Source organism: Puntigrus tetrazona, chromosome 2 (genome assembly GCF_018831695.1).
Source record: "Puntigrus tetrazona isolate hp1 chromosome 2, ASM1883169v1, whole genome shotgun sequence".
Classification (NCBI taxonomy): domain Eukaryota; kingdom Metazoa; phylum Chordata; class Actinopteri; order Cypriniformes; family Cyprinidae; genus Puntigrus; species Puntigrus tetrazona.
Window position 1 is genome coordinate 22,777,977 of NC_056700.1, and position 17,500 is coordinate 22,795,476.

The window sequence follows — 17,500 nt, forward strand, 5'->3', positions numbered from 1 at the left end:
AAAAATACAATATACATATAAAGTAATGATCATTTTACTGTAATTTGAAGTAATGTGTATTTTTGTTGGATAAACAATTATCATTATTAAGAGCTGAGAGTTAAATTTCACTGCAATTGAAATATTATAGCTATTAACATTTTTATATTTTAATTTTAAAGTAATTTTTTTTTTTTTGCAATTTAGTTGTTTTATCGTTCGCCCGTTTATCTGCAAATATGCCCGTATAGTTGTTATTAATTTAGTTTCATTCCAGCTGTTTTTGTCAGGTTAATCTTTCCTTGGCAACTAGCTGAAATAAAATAAATCCGGTTTCTATAATCGCTTAATTTAATATTTATTCCTTTTTCGCTATTAAACAGCTGTGTTTTGCGCTAATTTTTTATAGTTTTTATTTAAAATTCAGTCAAGTTACGCCAACTACATGAAAATAAGAAATGTTTGCAACTATGCTAAAATTTTTTTTTAATTATATATTTTATGTTTTAGTTAACATCTATTTTATTTCAAAAGTGATGTCTAACGATTAATCGTGGTTAATCTCATAATATTCACAGCACACACACATTATGTAAACAAAACTTTTTTTTTCAGATGTGATGAATCGTTTGACAGCATTATTATTAAATAATAATAATAATAGTATTAATAACCCTGCTTAAAACATGAAGTCGTTCTGTATTCTGATCTGCTCTCACCGATGGAGAACACGTGCTGGTCTTCTCTCTCCACGCGACACTGTTCCAGCAGCAGAGCTCCGATTGGCTGAAACACAAACCCATTAGAACTGAGAAGATGCCGAGGACGATGCTGGCGAGCTCCAGATCAGACGCCGGTCACACTCACCTCGTCCTCGTCGGTCCGGAAGTAAAAGAGGAAATTAACGATCAGTTTCACTACGCGCCTCTTCACCACTGTTGAGACAAAACAGAGCAGAAATGAAAGTCCAACTCTATTGAGCTGCTTCTCCACACGACAAAAACACATCGGTCCAGTCTAGAGAAGCTCGTCGCTTTTAAACCTCACCTAAAAACTTCATTTGTATTGGTGTGCCTTATAGTTGCTATAGTTTACATAAATAAGAAAAAAAATGAAAAAAATTAATTAAATTAAAAAGAAAAAAATTGTGTGTGTGTGTGTGTGTATATATATATATATATATATATATATATATATATATATATATATATATATATATATATATATATATATATATTATTTTATTGAGCATTCATTTTATTATTTTGTATGTTTATTTTCTAGTGTTGTGTTAAAAAGGTTAGGATTTTTATAATACGATTCAGACGCCCGCCCCTTATAATTCATATATAAAATAATAACGAGTGGGTCTTTTTTTGTATTACTACGTATTAAATTTTGAGTTGTTAACATTTTGCAATTCACAAAAGGCAAAAAAAAAAAAAAAAATACGATTTGTGAGATTAAAAGTCGCAATTTTCAAAGTTGAAAAAAAAAAAGAAGACATTTTAATATATTAGGAGTCTTAATTTTGTCACGTCAAAGCAGCTTTAAACACACACACATATACATATATATATATATATATATATATATATATATATATATATATATATATAGTAGATTGCTTCTATGGGCTAACTTCAGTTTTTATCTTTTGCTGTTTTTTCCTGCATCTGCTTTAGATACTTGCCGCGATTCATTGCTTCTGGATTCGTATGATTATTTTTACACAAAATATTTAAAACCTTCTTGTTAATTCGCCTTACGTCATACCGTGTATAGTTTGTGAGCACACTGTAAATTAAACCCCCAGTGAATGACGTCAAGCTCACCGTTCCAACATGGCGGCCGCATCTACTTCTATGTATGTATAGCCATATAAACATAACGCTTCTGTTTCCCACAGCTATGTGGATCATTACAGAAACGCTCCATTTCTCGGTAGCTTGGAGGATTTAAATGACAGTATATTAGTTACTAGCTTATTTTTATTAGAAAATTAACGAAGGTTTAGTCTAGTTTAACGGAAATCAATCTACCAATCACAGTGCGCGCAGCGGAGGTGACGTCACCCGCCCCCTAACGCGATTGGATGCCGCAGCCGAGTACGAACTCTAGTGACTAACTGCCGTACTCGTAATAGCGTACTACTTTAACAACTGCTGTACTATCAGAAATGAGTACGAGCAGTACGCCATAAGCGATTCCGATCGCCGCAGTAATCATAAAACAACCGGTTTTCTGGTTCTTCTGTAGATTTTAACGGCGGGGTCTGTTTTTTCTGACGCGGTGCTTTAATAGAAACTCGACAGAAACGTTGGCCGCTTACCGTCTCCTTTCTTCGGGCCTTTCATGCCGAGCTCGGCCACTCTCTCGGACGGCTGGCGGCTCAGAAACACCAGCTCTTTCTCGTTGAATCGCATCTTCAGCTCTGTGACAGCAGTTTCGTCTCATCAAAGCGCATTTTTATCGCGTTAAACGTCGGTTTTCGTCCCTGCATCAGCGTCGGACCGGATACTCATCAGCCAGGCTATCAGTCATAGTCTCTTCTGGGGTCAGAAACTCCTCCGATCGCGTCTTTAACGCTAAATGAACTGAAACAAGCGTCCTAAACACACACACACACACACACCCAAAACACACCGAGACTGAGAGCTGCAGGAACTGAACACGAGCGGCCGGAAGAGGGCGCTGATTTACCATTTAAAACAATTCAAAAGTGTTTGTTTTTAACATTTTGTTTAATTAAAAAACACACACAAAGCCAATTAAAAGAGCATTTTTGATGACGATTCTGCGGTTTTTATGACGTCTTGTCACTTATTTGTCGATAAAAACCTGTCGACGTGACTTGTATGCATCCCCATGGAATTAGTTTACTTTAGCACACTTGTAAGCACACTTTTGTCAATAAAGTTGCGCACTTCAAAACAACAGGAACCGGAAGTGCATCGCTAGGCGCGCACGCGCATTGAGGTAGCGGCGGCAGCAAGCGTGATCAGGACGTTAGGTAAAAATGTTTTCACGATTTTTCCAATCAAAATAATAGTTATAAACGCTATTTTGAAAGACTTGTCTGAGTCATACCGCTCAACTAAACTCTGGTCTTTTAACGGGCTTTCGGCGTTTGTTGTAATTCGTTAAAAATGCTTACTTGCGGTTCGATTCGATTCAGTGTGTGTCTGTGTCTCTATTGTAATCGATCAGTCGTTTTATTAGTGCATTTTCACTCCTACACGCATTTTTAAATTTGCTCGTTTTAAATCCACTTCGGTTTCTTGCTCAAAACATTCACCATTTACTTTGCTGTCTATTTATATTCCTCAAATCCTTGCAGTTTAGCAAGCCGTTTGCTTCCCAGACCAATACCTGTGAATATAAACCGACCAAGCTCTTTTATCGTTTGTTAACGTTGCCCTCCACATCTGTGTGGAATTTAATATTTCATGCTTTCTTTACATTTTGATTCGAGTCCTGAAAGCTCAACTTCGGGTGGTTTTCTGCCACATCTCCGTCCTATTGAAAGGCGTTTTGTTCTTGTGTGATCGCAGGAGTGTGAGGAGAGGAACCTGTCGTCATGGATTTCCAGCACCGAGCTGGAGGGAAGACGGGCAGCGGCGGAGTCGCCTCGGCGTCCGAAAGCAACCGGGACCGGCGCGAGCGTCTCCGGCAGCTGGCCCTGGAGACCATAGACATCAACAAAGATCCCTACTTCATGAAAAACCACCTGGGCTCCTACGAGTGTAAACTGTGTCTCACGCTGCACAACAACGAGGTGCGAGCTCCGACCCACTCTAATCTAGACATTCGCTCTCGAGCCACGGGTCCTCACTGTGTTTGTGATTCTCCTCTTCTAGGGAAGCTATCTCGCTCACACGCAGGGAAAAAAGCACCAGACTAACCTGTAAGCGTTTTTTGTTTTTGTTTCGTGTGTGTTCGGCGTGGAGGAGGAGGAGCTCATCGTGTGCTTTTCTGCTTTAGAGCGAGGCGAGCCGCCAAAGAGGCGAAGGAAGCGCCGGCTCAACCCGCTCCAGAGAAGGTCAAGGTTGAGGTGAAGAAGTTTGTCAAGATCGGCAGACCCGGGTATAAAGGTAAGAACCTCAGAAGCCAGCGCCTGCTTCTTACTAACCTTTCTGTGCTGAAAGCGAAACATGTCACACTTTCTCACTAGATTTTGGTGCACTTTTGCTCTCACGGCCATTTGTTTTGGCTACAAAGTCGTTAATCGCCAGAAAATCATCGCAAACGCGTGATTTCTGGATGAACGTGAGCCAGAACACCACTGTTTTATGCATTATTTGAGGCCCAATCCTGATTTGAACTCAAACAAGAGCCTGATATTGTCTGCTGTTTTTGGTTTTACTCCATCCACACATCAGAGAAAAACTCGCTTGTTTAAATATATAAAATATTTTCCGCCCACTTGCAGATTATAATTTGAATGATTGGACGCTTGAAATGTTTTTATGGATTTATTCAGGATTTTTTTTCCCCCTAGACGTATAGATTTCTTTCCATATTCAATAATCGCAAGCGACCGGAGGTCTAAAACATGTTATTTTTGCGTGTAGTAACAAAACAGAGGGATCCCGAGTGCGGTCAGCAGAGTCTGCTTTTCCAGGTAAGTCCACTTGTTTCGCTCTGACTTTGAGAAGCTAAATGCTTCTTCATTTCAGCTTTCCTGAGATCTAACATGCGTCTAATTCAATGTTTTTGACCAGCATTTACATAATAAACGTTGTCCTTATTTTTGTAGATTGACTACCCAGAGATAGCGGAAGGTATCGGGCCGAGGCACCGCTTCATGTCGGCGTACGAGCAGAGAATCGAACCTCCGGACCGTCGCTGGCAGTATCTGCTGTTCGCGGCCGAGCCCTACGAAACCATCGCGTTCAAGGTCTGTCCCTTTAACGATCTCGTACTTCAAACAAGCCATCGGGATCCTTTGTTTCCGGAAGCTTGACTTTCACTGTTCCTCAGCGGAGCGATGATCCACACGAGCCTCCGAAACATCTCGCATCTTCTGAGGAGGAGCCTTTATTTCTTAATCAGCATTATATATTTGCCTGCTCAAAAAAGCCTGATGGATCAAATATGATACGAACAGGGCTGCAATGTAATTAATTGTATTCAAAATAAGTTTACATGCTATCTGTGTATATACTGTATATAACTCTATACACATACATGCATTTAAAAAACATTATATATTATACTTGTATGGAATTTATATTATAAATCTAGCACTTTTTTTTCCTTAATGCATTAGTGCTGGGAAATGATTAATTGCAATTAACTGCATCCAAAATAAGTTTTCGTGTACATATGTGTGTACTGTGTATATGTATGTGTGTGTGTATATATATATATATATATATATATATATATATATATATATATATATATAGATAGATAGATAGATAGATAGATAGATAGATAGATATATAGATATATAGATATATAGATATATATATATATATATATATATATATATATATATATATATATATAGATAGATAGATAGATAGATAGATAGATATATAGAAATAGATAGATATAGATACATATACATAGATATATAGAGAGAGAGAGATATATATATATATATATGTATATGTATATGTATATGTAGATATATATATAAAAAAATATATAGATATATATAGAAATATGTAGATATATATAAATAATAATAAAAAATATATATATATATATATATGTGTGTGTGTATATGTAGATATATATATAAAAAATATATAGATATATATAGAAATATGTAGATATATATAAATAATAATAATAAAAAAATAAAATATATATATATATATATATATATATATATATATATAGAAATGTTTATTAATAATATAAATAAGAATATAACAGTGTTTGTACACACAAATTATATAAATAAAAACTTATTTTGGATGTAATTAATTGTTTTGCAGCCCTTTCAGCCCTTTCACTACAAACCTTATTTAAAAAAAAAAATCATCATTTTTTTATTATTTCCTATGTCAGGCTTTACTTCATCTGAGTTGTGATGTCATTGCTTCTATCGTGTTTTCAGGTTCCCAGTCGAGAGATCGACAAAGCAGAGACTCGTTTCTGGACACACTGGAACAGAGAAACCAAACAAGTAAGAGCGGATAGATAAGAGTCGTTCGTGTTTGTCCGCTCCTTCTCCGTGTGCCGACCTCAACCTCTCGTCCTCTTCCAGTTTTTCCTGCAGTTCCACTTCAAGATGGAGAAGTCTCTGGCCGCTCCGCCGGGTCAGACGGTGTCTGTGGGAGTCAAGCGTCCTCCTTCGCTCATCACCGGACTCGGGCATCCTCACGGTGACTCCATGCCGGCGCCGCCGCCGGGAGGAATACACGGGATGCCGCCCGGGGCCCCCATGCCGCCCCAGATGCCCCCACAGATGCCTCCTCCGGGCGCCCTGCCTCCTCACCTGAGGCCTCCGCTCCCCGGCGACGGCTAGCCGAAGGGTCGAAGCTTTTATAGATGATGCATTGTTAAAGCATTTGAATGCATTCACTTAGGCATCTTATAATGCCTTTATACGACCTCATGAACAGTTGTAACCAAAGTTATAATACTTTTTAGTACAACTTTAGAAAACACAAACCATGCATTTTAACTTTGGTCGCAGTTGTTTATGAAAATATTTTTGTCATGCGTTATACATAAAGGCTTCAAGTGTTAACTTTCTAGACACAAATCAACATGTTTATTTCCTTTTTCTTGAACACGGCCCTCTGAATATGTAGTGATTTGACAGTGGTGTGAATTTTCATTGATGGCAAGAGAACGGATTGTGTACCACAATGTCCAAATGTTATTTTTATGCTTTTTTTATTATTAAAAACATCTTTAACGTTGACACGATACTGAAGCTGTGATGGTCTTTATTTCCATAATGAAACATTGAAGTAAAGTGAAACTTGAATTAAAAACAACTATTTGAATTAATCCACTGGAAACTGATCAGATTGTTGCTTGCTATTTGAGGTAAAATTAAGGGTTTTGATTGTAGTTTGAAGACACTTGGATTAAAAATATGCACAGAAAGCTTTTATAATAAACATATATTTGTGTATTGAGTGTGTGTGTGTGTGTAGATAGATAACTGATGACATCTCTCCAGATCTGATGAAGAAACATTTTCAGCTAATAACCATTGTTCAATTTGATTTTCAAGCAACTCAAGAAAACAAAACATGGTTTACATATATATATATATATATATATATACACACACATATACATATATATATATATACATATACACATATATATATAAATATATATATATATTTTAAAAAAGCTTTACCTATTGCATTATTTAAAAGTGCAAAAACGTTGATTCAACAGAATAAAGTCATGTAAACGAACGAGGGCGAGGAAACGATAACAGAATTTATTAGCAGTAACTTTCTGGCTCAAAACCAATGCTTTTCTGTGTCAAAATGCGTTAAGGTATTTGCTTTGCAATGAGGATATTTTTTTTGGTTTATGGTTTCAGTAAAGTTACTATCAAGTCATTTTACAAAGAAAAAAAACAAGAAGCACCAAATCTTTTGCACATCAACTGACTTGAGAAGTGCATCCTGTATAATCAAAACATTTCTAAATAAAATTAATCCCTTCAGGACCATTAAGAACATTCAGCATCATTTTCATGATAATTTAAGCACATAACGCATCAGCCCTATTTTCTTTACGCTTCAATGCATCACTGATTCCCTTTCTTAGTAGGTTTGCTTTCTTTCGCTGCTTTCTTCGTGTCCTTCTCAGCTTTCACTTCCTTGACCTTCTTCTTTACTTTTATCTCCTTCTCTTTTGTCAGTTTCTCCTTATTCTCATCTACTTCGTGTCTTTCTCTTCTTCTGCGTTCGGTGAATTTTGTCTCTCTTTTCTTCAAGAGCCGGAGGTCCGGAAGGGCCCGGTGTCTAAGGCCCCTGGAACCTCTCCCGCGGGTCCCTCTCTTGGATTTTTCATCATCATCATCATCATCAATCCACCAGAAAAATGTTTCCCATAAGGAAGTATCTGGCTGAGAGTATTAATTCAGATGTAAAGGATTACAAACAACTAAGCAAAATAAATCGGTACAGTATTTTCATAATGTCCCCGCGGATGATAACATGCATTGCTCATCAGATAAATACTTATTAAACTGAAATATTGAGTTAAATTTAATTATTTTATCTCTAAATTATAGTGAGGCTTCGACCACCAAGAAAACTTCTTCACAATGTATTGTAATGTATGTACAAAAAAAGTTAAATTAATGCCGCGTATTATGAATGATTTTTCAATATGAAAATATGAAGGGAAAAAAAAGCGGGAGTCCGCGGAGTGATATGAGACGCGTGAAAGTAGCGCCGGTTTCATTTACCCGGTTGGCCAATCAGGTGAAAGCATTTCAAACTCGAGCGGCGGTTTTCACGCGCGAGCTCAACGGTCGAAAACGTTCGCCTCGCACGTATTTACGTAGAAAAACAACGTTTTATTTGCAAAAGCGACATCTTTAACGTCCAAAACGGTGTGTTTGTTTTCGCTCTCACCTCATGTGGTGTTACTTTCCCTCTTTTAATCAGAGCGTGCCTCTCGTTCAGTGCCGCGATCTCTTCACTCGCGTCTCTGCGGCCTCTGACGGCTTCTGCGTGAGGAGAAAACATCTTTGAGTCGGTTCAGAGTTTATATATGTCGTTTTGAGGCCGTAAACACGCTTGCCGTGTATTCTTTGTAAACCGGAGCTCAGCAGCAGGATGGTTACGGCTGCGATCAGACACCGGTTCAGCGTCACGCCTTCCCACGGCGTCTCGAACTGCGTCAGGTTCTGGATGGACAGCGTCCTGCGTAACGACGCTGCTGTACGGGCGACAAAACACAGGTGAGGCCTTCAACTGTTCCACGTTTTATTTTAGGTAGGTGATAGAAGGAACAACAGCACTTAACCTAAAAATTATAAACGTTGGTTTGGCTCGTAAAATTGTCGCTGAGCTTCTCGCTTGCTTTCAAAACGTTAGCGTTCTCTCGCAGCCGCCAAGGCCCGTTACGTCACGACACATTTTGTCTTTCAGAACATTCTGAAGCGAATTTTTTATTTAAAATGAATCAAATCATTTAAATTAGATTTAACGCCTCTTATAGTATAGGTAATATAAAAAAAATTAACTGTAAATTTGCTCTTTGTTCAAAAACGTGTAAAAACAATTGTATATGTAATGTGCGTTTATGTGTGTGTGTGTATGTATGCGTATGTGTGTGTATGTATGCGTATGTGTGTGTATGCGTGCGTGTGTATGTATGCGTGTGTATGTATGCGTGTGTGCGTATGCGTGCGTGTGTATGCGTATATGCGTGTGTGTATGCGTATATGCGTGTGTATATGCGTGTGTGTATGTATGCATATATATATATGTGTGTGTGTGTGTCTTTTTACATTTTAGGGTAGGGATTCTGAAATGTATTTGGCAGCTATTTATAATTTAGCATCATAACATCACTGACGTCTTTGTTGATGAAACCAGCCTATGATGATTACTGTCGGGTCTGGTCCGATGTGGTTTAGCATACGCCGTTACTGCTGGGAAGCACAATTACTTAATATTTTAGTGTTTTGCAGAAGACATACTGGCACCGGTGAGCGGATGTTCCCGTGCGATCATCTTTGGGACCTGCTGGACGTTTGGAGATTCCTGCGGGACACACGAGGGCTATTAATAGAACGGTAAATGTGTGTATTAGAGGTCATGTCCAGATGGTTTGTCTGCGTGTGATTCTGCAGCTGTCATGTGATCTCAGCCTCACCTCTCGCACCCTCCTCTGAGCATACATCTCTATAAACAACAACAACAACACGTCAGACAGCTCGCTGGGGAATCAATACATCCTTAGACATTTTAATGATTAAAAATGCTAGTTAACCTTATAATCTCTTACCTTTTAATCAGTATAAATACATTATAATTAACAAACAGTGGAGGTGATGTGGTTATAAAGTGTAAAACTAAAAGTGTAAAAATGAATTGCCTTATTTACTGTAAAATTCTACATGGAACAAAAATTGGATGCATTTTTACAGAAATATCATCAAAGTTATGTTTTTTTTATTTTTTATGGTGACAATTTATAGCTTTAGAGAATTTCTTTAGAACTCTTTAATTTAAAGTGGATTTTAATGAAAGATTTTTAGGGATCCAATTTAGCTTTAGAATCAACAAAAAAAAAAAAGTTTAAAATTAAAATAATTTGTTTTTTGTGTCGTTTTATATATAGTGTACTTTTTACTTGTTTAATTTTTTTCACTTGTTTCTCAATTATTTATTTATATTTATGTTATTGTTATTAACTAAAATAAAAATACAGCTAAAACCATTAAAAACCATTTTAGTTTTTTGGGGTAAAATTAATGTTAACTGAAATAAAATATATTTGCCAAGGCCACATTTCTCTCTCTAAATTTTACCTTGATATAGTAAAATAACTAAAACTAAAATTAAATAATAAAAAACTGTTTAAAAACAAAATTAGTAAAATTAAAATAAAAAAATAAACTAATTCAGAATATGAATGCAATCTATTATTGTAGTTCGATAATACTATGGTGTTGTGTCACTATAATAAAATATAATAAAGTATAAATGCTAGTTAACCTGTTGATTGGTTAATTTTAAACAGTGAAAATAATAGATTTACAAAACATTGCAGGTGATTTTTGTTGCACAATGCAGTAATATACAAAAAGTATGAGTAATTGTCTTATTTACGGTAAAGACTTCTACACTATTGAACATGCATCCACTTTTACAGTAAAATGATCAAATCTTTGTAAGTAATTACTGCAAGTCACATACAGTCCATTGCTTTAAAGAGAGCTGTAGTGTGTTTGGTGTCATGTTGCCCGTGTCTGTCAAGGTTATTGTGATGTATTATTAGACTCACTGTTCACTTTAACACCACAAATAGTGTGCATGCTTTCAGCCTTGATCTTATTTTAGAAAGTGCACTTTGTTTCCAAGACATCTTGACTCCTGAGGCTTTTATATTCACGTTTGAAACGCAAGTGCAGGGTAGAAACAAACCACTGCTCTGCTTGTTTGCATTTGCTCAGAGATATTATTCGAGCTCATTTGTACCTGCTCTGCCTCCTGTTCGTGTTTGCCGGACAGGTTTCTGAGGAGGAGCTTCTTGCAGTGGTTTACCGAGCTCTTCCTCAAATGTCTCGAAGGTGCTTTCGTCCATCGCTCACCTGAGAAAGCAGGAGAATTTCAAAAGCTGGTGGTCACATAAATCTCTAACGAAATCCAGATGTGTGCTAAAACTTCTCAAACAGCAGAAGTAAATATTGCAAGATATTGCGCAGACAGGCAGAAAGTTATAAATACTTTATGGTAGTATTGTATGAAGTAGTGTTATAAAATCTTTCAGAGCTTCGACACAGTTAATGTCACATGAAACTTATCAGACAATAAAAAATTCATTGTTGCATTTGTTTACTTTGTCTTGTAATTTTTTTTGCAACGTTTTAAATGCAAGTAATCAAATGCAGCAATGTTTAAGCTCCATGCATTATGAAAAAATATCCAGGTGTAAATATTGTAGAGCACAGCATGATAATAATAATAAATATATATATAATTAAATTGTTTTAAAATTGTAATTTACAGGCCTGGGAACATTTTCTGAGATCTTTTAGAGAAGCAAAAAGAAATTTCACAATTGTGATTCACAGGCTGTGGAAGACTTTCACATGAAATATTTTCGAGCACAGCATGATGTTAAAAAGCTTCCCAGGCCTCTAATGTATTGTACTCTTTTAAATATTTTACAACAAAAGATTTGAATTTTAATATTGGCTATTCCTAAATATATCATCAGATAGTAATCGATCTCATGAGAGCTATATATCTCCAGAATAATTTTTAAAAAGTCAATAATCGCAAGCAGCAGAAAATGTCTTTCTACTCATTAATCAAAGAGCGTAGAAACAGTTTATTCATTACAGTCAGACATTTTGTGTCAAAAAACACTGCACATGTAACTTTGTACATTGTTACACACTAAGCATTGTACAAATGACGTGGATCTAACAGCCGTCCTCAGATGTCCACAGTGAGGATCACACACAAAGTCACCTTTGACCCCTGTAACAGAGCAGCTTACCTGCATGGAGATGAGCAGGAGACCGAGGAGACGAGCAGACGGTGGTGTGAGAGCGCTTTAGCATGGGTAGGACACACACACACACACACACACGTAGTGACAGTCATGCACAGGTGCAGCAGAATGAAGCCGTGCCGTTACAGGACACTGATAATTCCCTGGGATGAAGTGAGATTTATTTAGGAGGTGAAGGCTGCCTGTCAGAAGTCTGTGCATTACAGCAGCATCTCAAAAATGGATCCCAGAAAACACTGAATCAGCAGAGAAAGACACCACTGTACTGTGGAGTGAAAATTAAAGCAGTAAGTCTTTGCACAGTTTGTGTGTATGGGTGATTCATTTAAACACACCAGGATTAGACTATTTAGTGTTTTTTTTTATTTATTTAGGATTATATTTAGATTATATATCCATTTCTGGACATTCTTAAAATGTTTTCTGGACATTCTGAAATATCAAGTGGAAAAAGCTTAATTGCTTTTAAATGTTTTTATTGGCATTTTATTGATTTTTATTATATTGATTTTTAATTTCCACTACTCTTGAGTCTGGCATATAAATAGCCTATACTTCTAATATGGCGTCAGATAAACAAACAAATATTTTGCATAATTGTGCTACTATTGATGTGTGTGAAAATCACTACTGATTTCTGAATGGTTGAAAGCAAGAGATGAGCACTAGAGGATGCTGTAGCTCCATAAACTCCTTGTAAATGGCGGTGGGTTTGGAAAAAACACGGAAGCATTACATCTACAGATCAACAAATCTGACCTGAATTTGACAGTGAATTCTCTTTAATCTCATTTACACCAACTGTGAGAGAGGCATAAAATGATTAGTGCAATATAACAGAATGTGAGCTGAATCCCAAAGCCCGCTCCGTTTTTGGAGGTGATCGTGAAATGTCTGCTTTTCCTCTGATATCTCGGGTCTTTCCAGTGGCAAGAGTTGCATCATGACCGACATCTAAAGTGGCGACTGAAGTGCCTCTCTCTCCTTCATGGCTGATTTCATTGCGATTAGGGGGCGAGACGGACTGACAGTGTGTCCCGACTGCGCAGCCGAAGAGCTTTCAGCTGTCTGCTCTCATTAAACGTTCTTGTGAGGAGGGTGAGACGGTATTTCAGATTTCGCAGGAGTGGAAATGGCGTCTCCGTGTGACCTTTCCCAGCACAGAACGAGTCCTCGCTGTCAGCGACGTGCTTTTAGTGTCTGATGTTAATGCTCAGGTGGTGCAGACGGGTTTTTTGCTGCAGGATGAGCTTGAAGTCTTCAAGAACAATCAATGTTCAGTTGTTGCTCAACATCTCGTAGATACTTCTCTTCCGGACGGCGTTTATTCAGGAACAGCAGCGCTTTCAGACTATCACAGTACATAAATGTGATCAAAAATACATTAGCTAATAATAAGGAGACATCTGATAAATGCATACGGGGAAGACTGGGGCTAGTTGTCACATTTATGAGAGTACAAGAGTTAAGAGGATTTATTTAAAACCTGAAAGTTGCAATTCATTTTAATCTTCACCAACAAATTCCTGAAATTACATCCATGATGGTCATTAATTTCCATAATTTTTTTCGCACATTTACACACGCGCACATTTTTCAATTATAACAACAAGTAATAATATACAGTAAATGTTTTAATAAAAAGTTTCAAATGTGACAGCTAGCCCCGGTCTGCCCAAAGAACAGCTTAATTGATCTTTTGACTATTTTTCTCAGCTTTATGAAACATATACCGTTTTGTTTGGAGGTTGGTAGTTCAATGTTTATCATAGAAGTCTCCTCTGTTCACCAGTGCTGCACTTATTTGAGCAAAAATGCAGTAAAAATAATGAAAAATTACAGTGTAAAATGTGAATAATTTATTGCTGTGATCAAAGCTGAATTTTCAGTATTATTCAGTGAACTGATTTTAATATGCTCGTTTGCTGCTCAAGAAACATTTCTGATTAATGTTGAAAAATACACTTTATTTTTTAGGATTTACAGATAAATAGAAAATTCAAAAGAACAGCATTTATTTAAAATATAAGTATTAGCAATATTATAAATGTCTTTCTGATGAATAAATGTATCGCTCATCACTTTCTTTCACAATCCTGCTGACCCCCGGTTTCTGAAGAGTAATAGATCTCTAGCTGAAATACATTTCAAATCTATCTCAGACGCACCTGAGCGATCATCCGTTATAGTCTCTGCTAACCGTGACCTGAAGCATCAACAAATGATCTTGAGTCTTAAAGGTGTTTGAGGCCTTTCTGAGCCTCGGCCAGCGTTTAGTGGAGGGTAAGAAAGTGGGCTAACGTCGCCCTGGGCCTCTCGATGCTCTAAAAACTCCAACGCAAGCAAAGCTCCAGCAGGTCTGTGCTGGGTATCGTCCCGCTTTATTCACTGTGAGAAATGACACTGTTTTCTGTTTCTCGTAAAGGACAAGCTGAGCGCTCGATAAACCAGTCCTCGTCCCAGGACACAAGACTGCGCAGATGGGCCGCAAAAGCAGTGCTGTGATCTTTGGCAAGGGCAAGGAGCCGGTTTGGAGCAGAGGTATGGCTCTATGGCTTTCTGGAGACACATTTGGGATGTAGTAGAAAGCAAACGTGGCATGATTAGGTTTGGGTATCGTTTGGTTTTTTTCAATAGTGGTGCCAAATCGATACATAAAAACATAAAAAAACCTATAAAATAAACATTTCCCCAAAAAGCACAGCAAGGCCAATAGCACTATACTTTTTTCTACTCTATTCTCTTCCTAGTTTTTACATCACACTTGCTTTGATATTTTGATTATATCTGATACAGTTAATATGACTGGGTGATATAGCAAAAGATAATATTTTCATCAAATTTGACCGTTCACTTTTTTGCATTTTTTAATATCTAACTAGTCAACTTAAACATAACTACAAAAACGTGACTGAAGTAACGTTCTCTTGGAAAAACCATCTGGTTCAGGAACACACATAAATACATACATAAATTGGTCAACAAGGGTCTACAACAATTAAATACTGTTGGAGAAAATAACCATTTTAACCAATGATGAGTCAACCCAAAAATTAAGCACATTTACACCAGTAGCATTATTAGAGAAATAGTTCACTTTCAAAAAAAAAAAATCTTCTGAAAATTTACTCACCCCCGTGTCAAGATGTTTGTATTTCTTTCTTAATGTTTTTGAGGAAAGCATTCGAGGATGCTTCAATGGCCTCCAAACGGAGTACTGTCTCAGTGCAGCTTCAAAGGGTTATAAACCATACCACACAATGAATAAGGCTCTTATCTAGAGAAATGAGCAGTCATTTACAAAAATGTAAAGCATAGATTTATTTTTTTTGAACACAAATATTCGCCCGTGATGCATGTAAGTACAACGTTATGTTGAAAACTTTCCGTTGATGTAGGTAATCTATGAAAAGTCACAATTTGACCATTTTAAACGACAAACTGATGCCAAGACATTTGAATGAATGTCAGTAAACATTCAACACCTGTTGAACCGCCCTCCTTTTCCACATTTGTAAACATTGAGACTATGTTCACACATGTTTGACAGTTGACCAATGACCGAGCGAGTAGCAAGAAAAATGGAGACGCCGCCGACAGATAAGCTGATCGTACTAGTCTCGGCGCACAACGAATGCCGTTGAGAATTGACATTTTCTTCCCCGTTGTTTTATAAAAGCCAATGCTAGAGCCAACTTCTTACACTTTGACATTTCTGCAGCTCACGGTGCTAGGCTACTGCTGAAGCTGTTGCTATAGCAACAAAAGACGCTCTTGGCTGTTTGTTGTGATACTCTGCCAGCGTTTTATTTTTCTGAAAAGGCACTCTTGTCAACTTTTAGAAAAAAAAAAAGAAAAGACGCCAAGTGTGAGCGCTGACTCTGTACATCCGCCTACGTCAAAGGACCTTTTCTACGTAATGATGCACATGACAGATTTGTGTTTATCTAGCATCTAATTTTTTTTTTTTTTTAATGACAAATCGTTTCTCCGGATAAGACCCTTATTCATCATCTGGTATTGTTTATAGCCATTTGAAGCTGCGCTCAAACTAATTTTGACCTTCAACCGTTTGAAGTTCATTGAAGTGAACTAAATCCAGGAATGTTTTCATCAAAAACCATTTTTTTTGACTGGAGAAAGAAATACATAAACATGTTGGATGCCATGGGGGTGAATAAATGATCAGAAAAACATTTTTGGAGTGAACTACTTTTTTAACAGCGGTTTACTGGCCATCATGCAAACATAAAACATGTTATGTAGTCTCGCGTAGTTGTTCTTAACAGGTTTCTTGAGAGGAAACCTGCCCTATGGCAGTGTAAGAAAAAGTGTAGAGGACGTCGGAGATCTTGGTGCAGAATAACTTTATTTACAGTTCAGCAGTGACAAAGTATGCATGGATGAACCCCGAGCTTCCGACTCTCAAACATTTTATACTCTTTTATCTTCTCGCTAAACGAAGAAGTTTCTTACATGTAAATTGCGGATAACAATGAAAGTGATAACCTTCTGTCGTCGCATCTTTGGTAGTCCTTCAGGTGAGAACGACAGGTTGTTATGGCGATGGGATTATCTAGAATCATATGCCCTTTTGGTCTTGATGGCCCGTTGCCGATCCCGCCGATCATACGAAGCAACACTCTGGTGATCATATTTACATATTATAGAGATCGGGAAAAACTATCTCTACGGTAATTAAACTCTTTGTATTGAAAGGAGAATACGATGTTCCTCTCAGAAGGGGCACCGCTTGCAGGAACACGCAGGTGTTTGCCTCATTAGCCTGTGTGTGAATCTACTCCAGGAGACATCAAACAGGCTGTGAGCTCGGTCTTCTGATTGAATGACGGGTAGTTTTCTTACAAAAGCTTGCCAAGGTTTTCTTCCTCTTGGCCCCAGCTTCTGTTCTCCGTTCTGCCCGCTCCACGTCTTCAGAGTCATCTGAACTGTTGTCTCAAGATTTTTATCTGGCAAAAAAAAAGACGTCGGCTCTTGAACCACTTTTTGCCTGATTTCCTCCATCTTGGTACGTTCGATGTAGGTTGTACAGAAGCTGGCATCCATCAGAGAAGCTGCTTTGGGTCGCTGTGTTTGTAGTTGAGTATCGTGCTTTTGATGTGTTTTGTTGAATCTGTTCTGGTAGAAAGCTACTGTTAAAGAGACGGAGCGCTGCTTTGAGGTACGAGGCGCTCACACATGCTTCGCCCGACAATGCATGGACTTACAGCTTTATTTATGGATTCCATGACATCAATGTCCTGCAGATGTTGGAATAAATTTGTGAATTAATTGAAAAATTTCCATTTTTTTGACCCACTGTTAACTA

General features: G+C 37.4%; 3 protein-coding genes and 1 long non-coding RNA gene across 7 annotated transcripts in view; 2 read left to right on the top strand and 2 right to left on the bottom strand.

Moving 5' to 3' along the window:
* The window catches only part of plekhj1 (pleckstrin homology domain containing, family J member 1), a 4,070-nt gene extending 1,374 nt beyond the window's left edge, over nucleotides 1-2,696 (bottom strand). Inside the window, exons 1-3 of the mRNA XM_043219153.1 lie at nucleotides 2,312-2,696; nucleotides 847-914; nucleotides 699-765 (exon numbers count right to left, since the gene is read on the bottom strand). Of these exons, the coding sequence (XP_043075088.1) occupies nucleotides 699-765; nucleotides 847-914; nucleotides 2,312-2,405 (229 nt within the window). The 5' untranslated portion in view covers nucleotides 2,406-2,696. The remainder of the gene's footprint in view (nucleotides 1-698; nucleotides 766-846; nucleotides 915-2,311) is intronic.
* A 150-nt stretch (nucleotides 2,697-2,846) lies between these two features.
* On the top strand, nucleotides 2,847-6,870 carry sf3a2 (splicing factor 3a, subunit 2). The gene is made up of 8 exons (XM_043219140.1): nucleotides 2,847-2,992; nucleotides 3,534-3,757; nucleotides 3,840-3,886; nucleotides 3,964-4,073; nucleotides 4,554-4,603; nucleotides 4,739-4,879; nucleotides 6,053-6,121; nucleotides 6,203-6,870. The coding sequence occupies exons 2-8, from the start codon at nucleotides 3,560-3,562 to the stop codon at nucleotides 6,461-6,463; spliced, it is 876 nt and encodes a 291-aa protein (XP_043075075.1). The 5' UTR covers nucleotides 2,847-2,992; nucleotides 3,534-3,559; the 3' UTR covers nucleotides 6,464-6,870.
* Nucleotides 6,871-7,380: 510 nt separating this feature from the next.
* On the bottom strand, nucleotides 7,381-12,269 carry LOC122357451. Of its 4 annotated transcripts, none has more exons than XM_043256875.1 (7): nucleotides 12,157-12,269; nucleotides 11,130-11,242; nucleotides 9,802-9,830; nucleotides 9,626-9,689; nucleotides 8,722-8,856; nucleotides 8,553-8,647; nucleotides 7,381-8,038 (listed from the first exon to the last, which is right to left on the bottom strand). In XM_043256875.1, the coding sequence occupies exons 2-7, from the start codon at nucleotides 11,233-11,235 to the stop codon at nucleotides 7,718-7,720; spliced, it is 750 nt and encodes a 249-aa protein (XP_043112810.1). In that variant the 5' UTR covers nucleotides 11,236-11,242; nucleotides 12,157-12,269; the 3' UTR covers nucleotides 7,381-7,717. The 4 variants fall into 4 exon arrangements, with proteins under 4 accessions (XP_043112810.1, XP_043112800.1, XP_043112792.1 ...); XM_043256865.1 differs by having other exon boundaries at nucleotides 8,722-8,859; XM_043256857.1 differs by having other exon boundaries at nucleotides 9,626-9,707.
* The window catches only part of LOC122357472, a 15,753-nt gene continuing 6,997 nt past the window's right edge, over nucleotides 8,745-17,500 (top strand). Inside the window, exons 1-3 of the long non-coding RNA XR_006252487.1 lie at nucleotides 8,745-8,881; nucleotides 9,617-9,721; nucleotides 14,597-14,712. This is a non-coding gene — a long non-coding RNA (uncharacterized LOC122357472). The remainder of the gene's footprint in view (nucleotides 8,882-9,616; nucleotides 9,722-14,596; nucleotides 14,713-17,500) is intronic.

Bases quoted from the DNA above. Each gene is read 5' to 3' on its own strand.
- sf3a2 (XM_043219140.1), top strand. From the start codon at position 3,560: ATGGATTTCCAGCACCGAGCTGGAGGGAAGACGGGCAGCGGCGGAGTC. The intron at 3,758-3,839 runs GTGCGAGCTCCG...CTCCTCTTCTAG, and splicing joins TCACGCTGCACAACAACGAG to GGAAGCTATCTCGCTCACAC. The intron at 4,880-6,052 runs GTCTGTCCCTTT...TCGTGTTTTCAG, and splicing joins ACGAAACCATCGCGTTCAAG to GTTCCCAGTCGAGAGATCGA.
- LOC122357451 (XM_043256848.1), bottom strand. From the start codon at position 11,235: ATGGACGAAAGCACCTTCGAGACATTTGAGGAAGAGCTCGGTAAACCA. The intron at 9,831-11,129 runs GTACAAATGAGC...TGTTGTTTATAG, and splicing joins ACGAACAGGAGGCAGAGCAG to AGATGTATGCTCAGAGGAGG. The intron at 8,648-8,721 runs GCAAGCGTGTTT...CTCCTCACGCAG, and splicing joins CGGTTTACAAAGAATACACG to AAGCCGTCAGAGGCCGCAGA.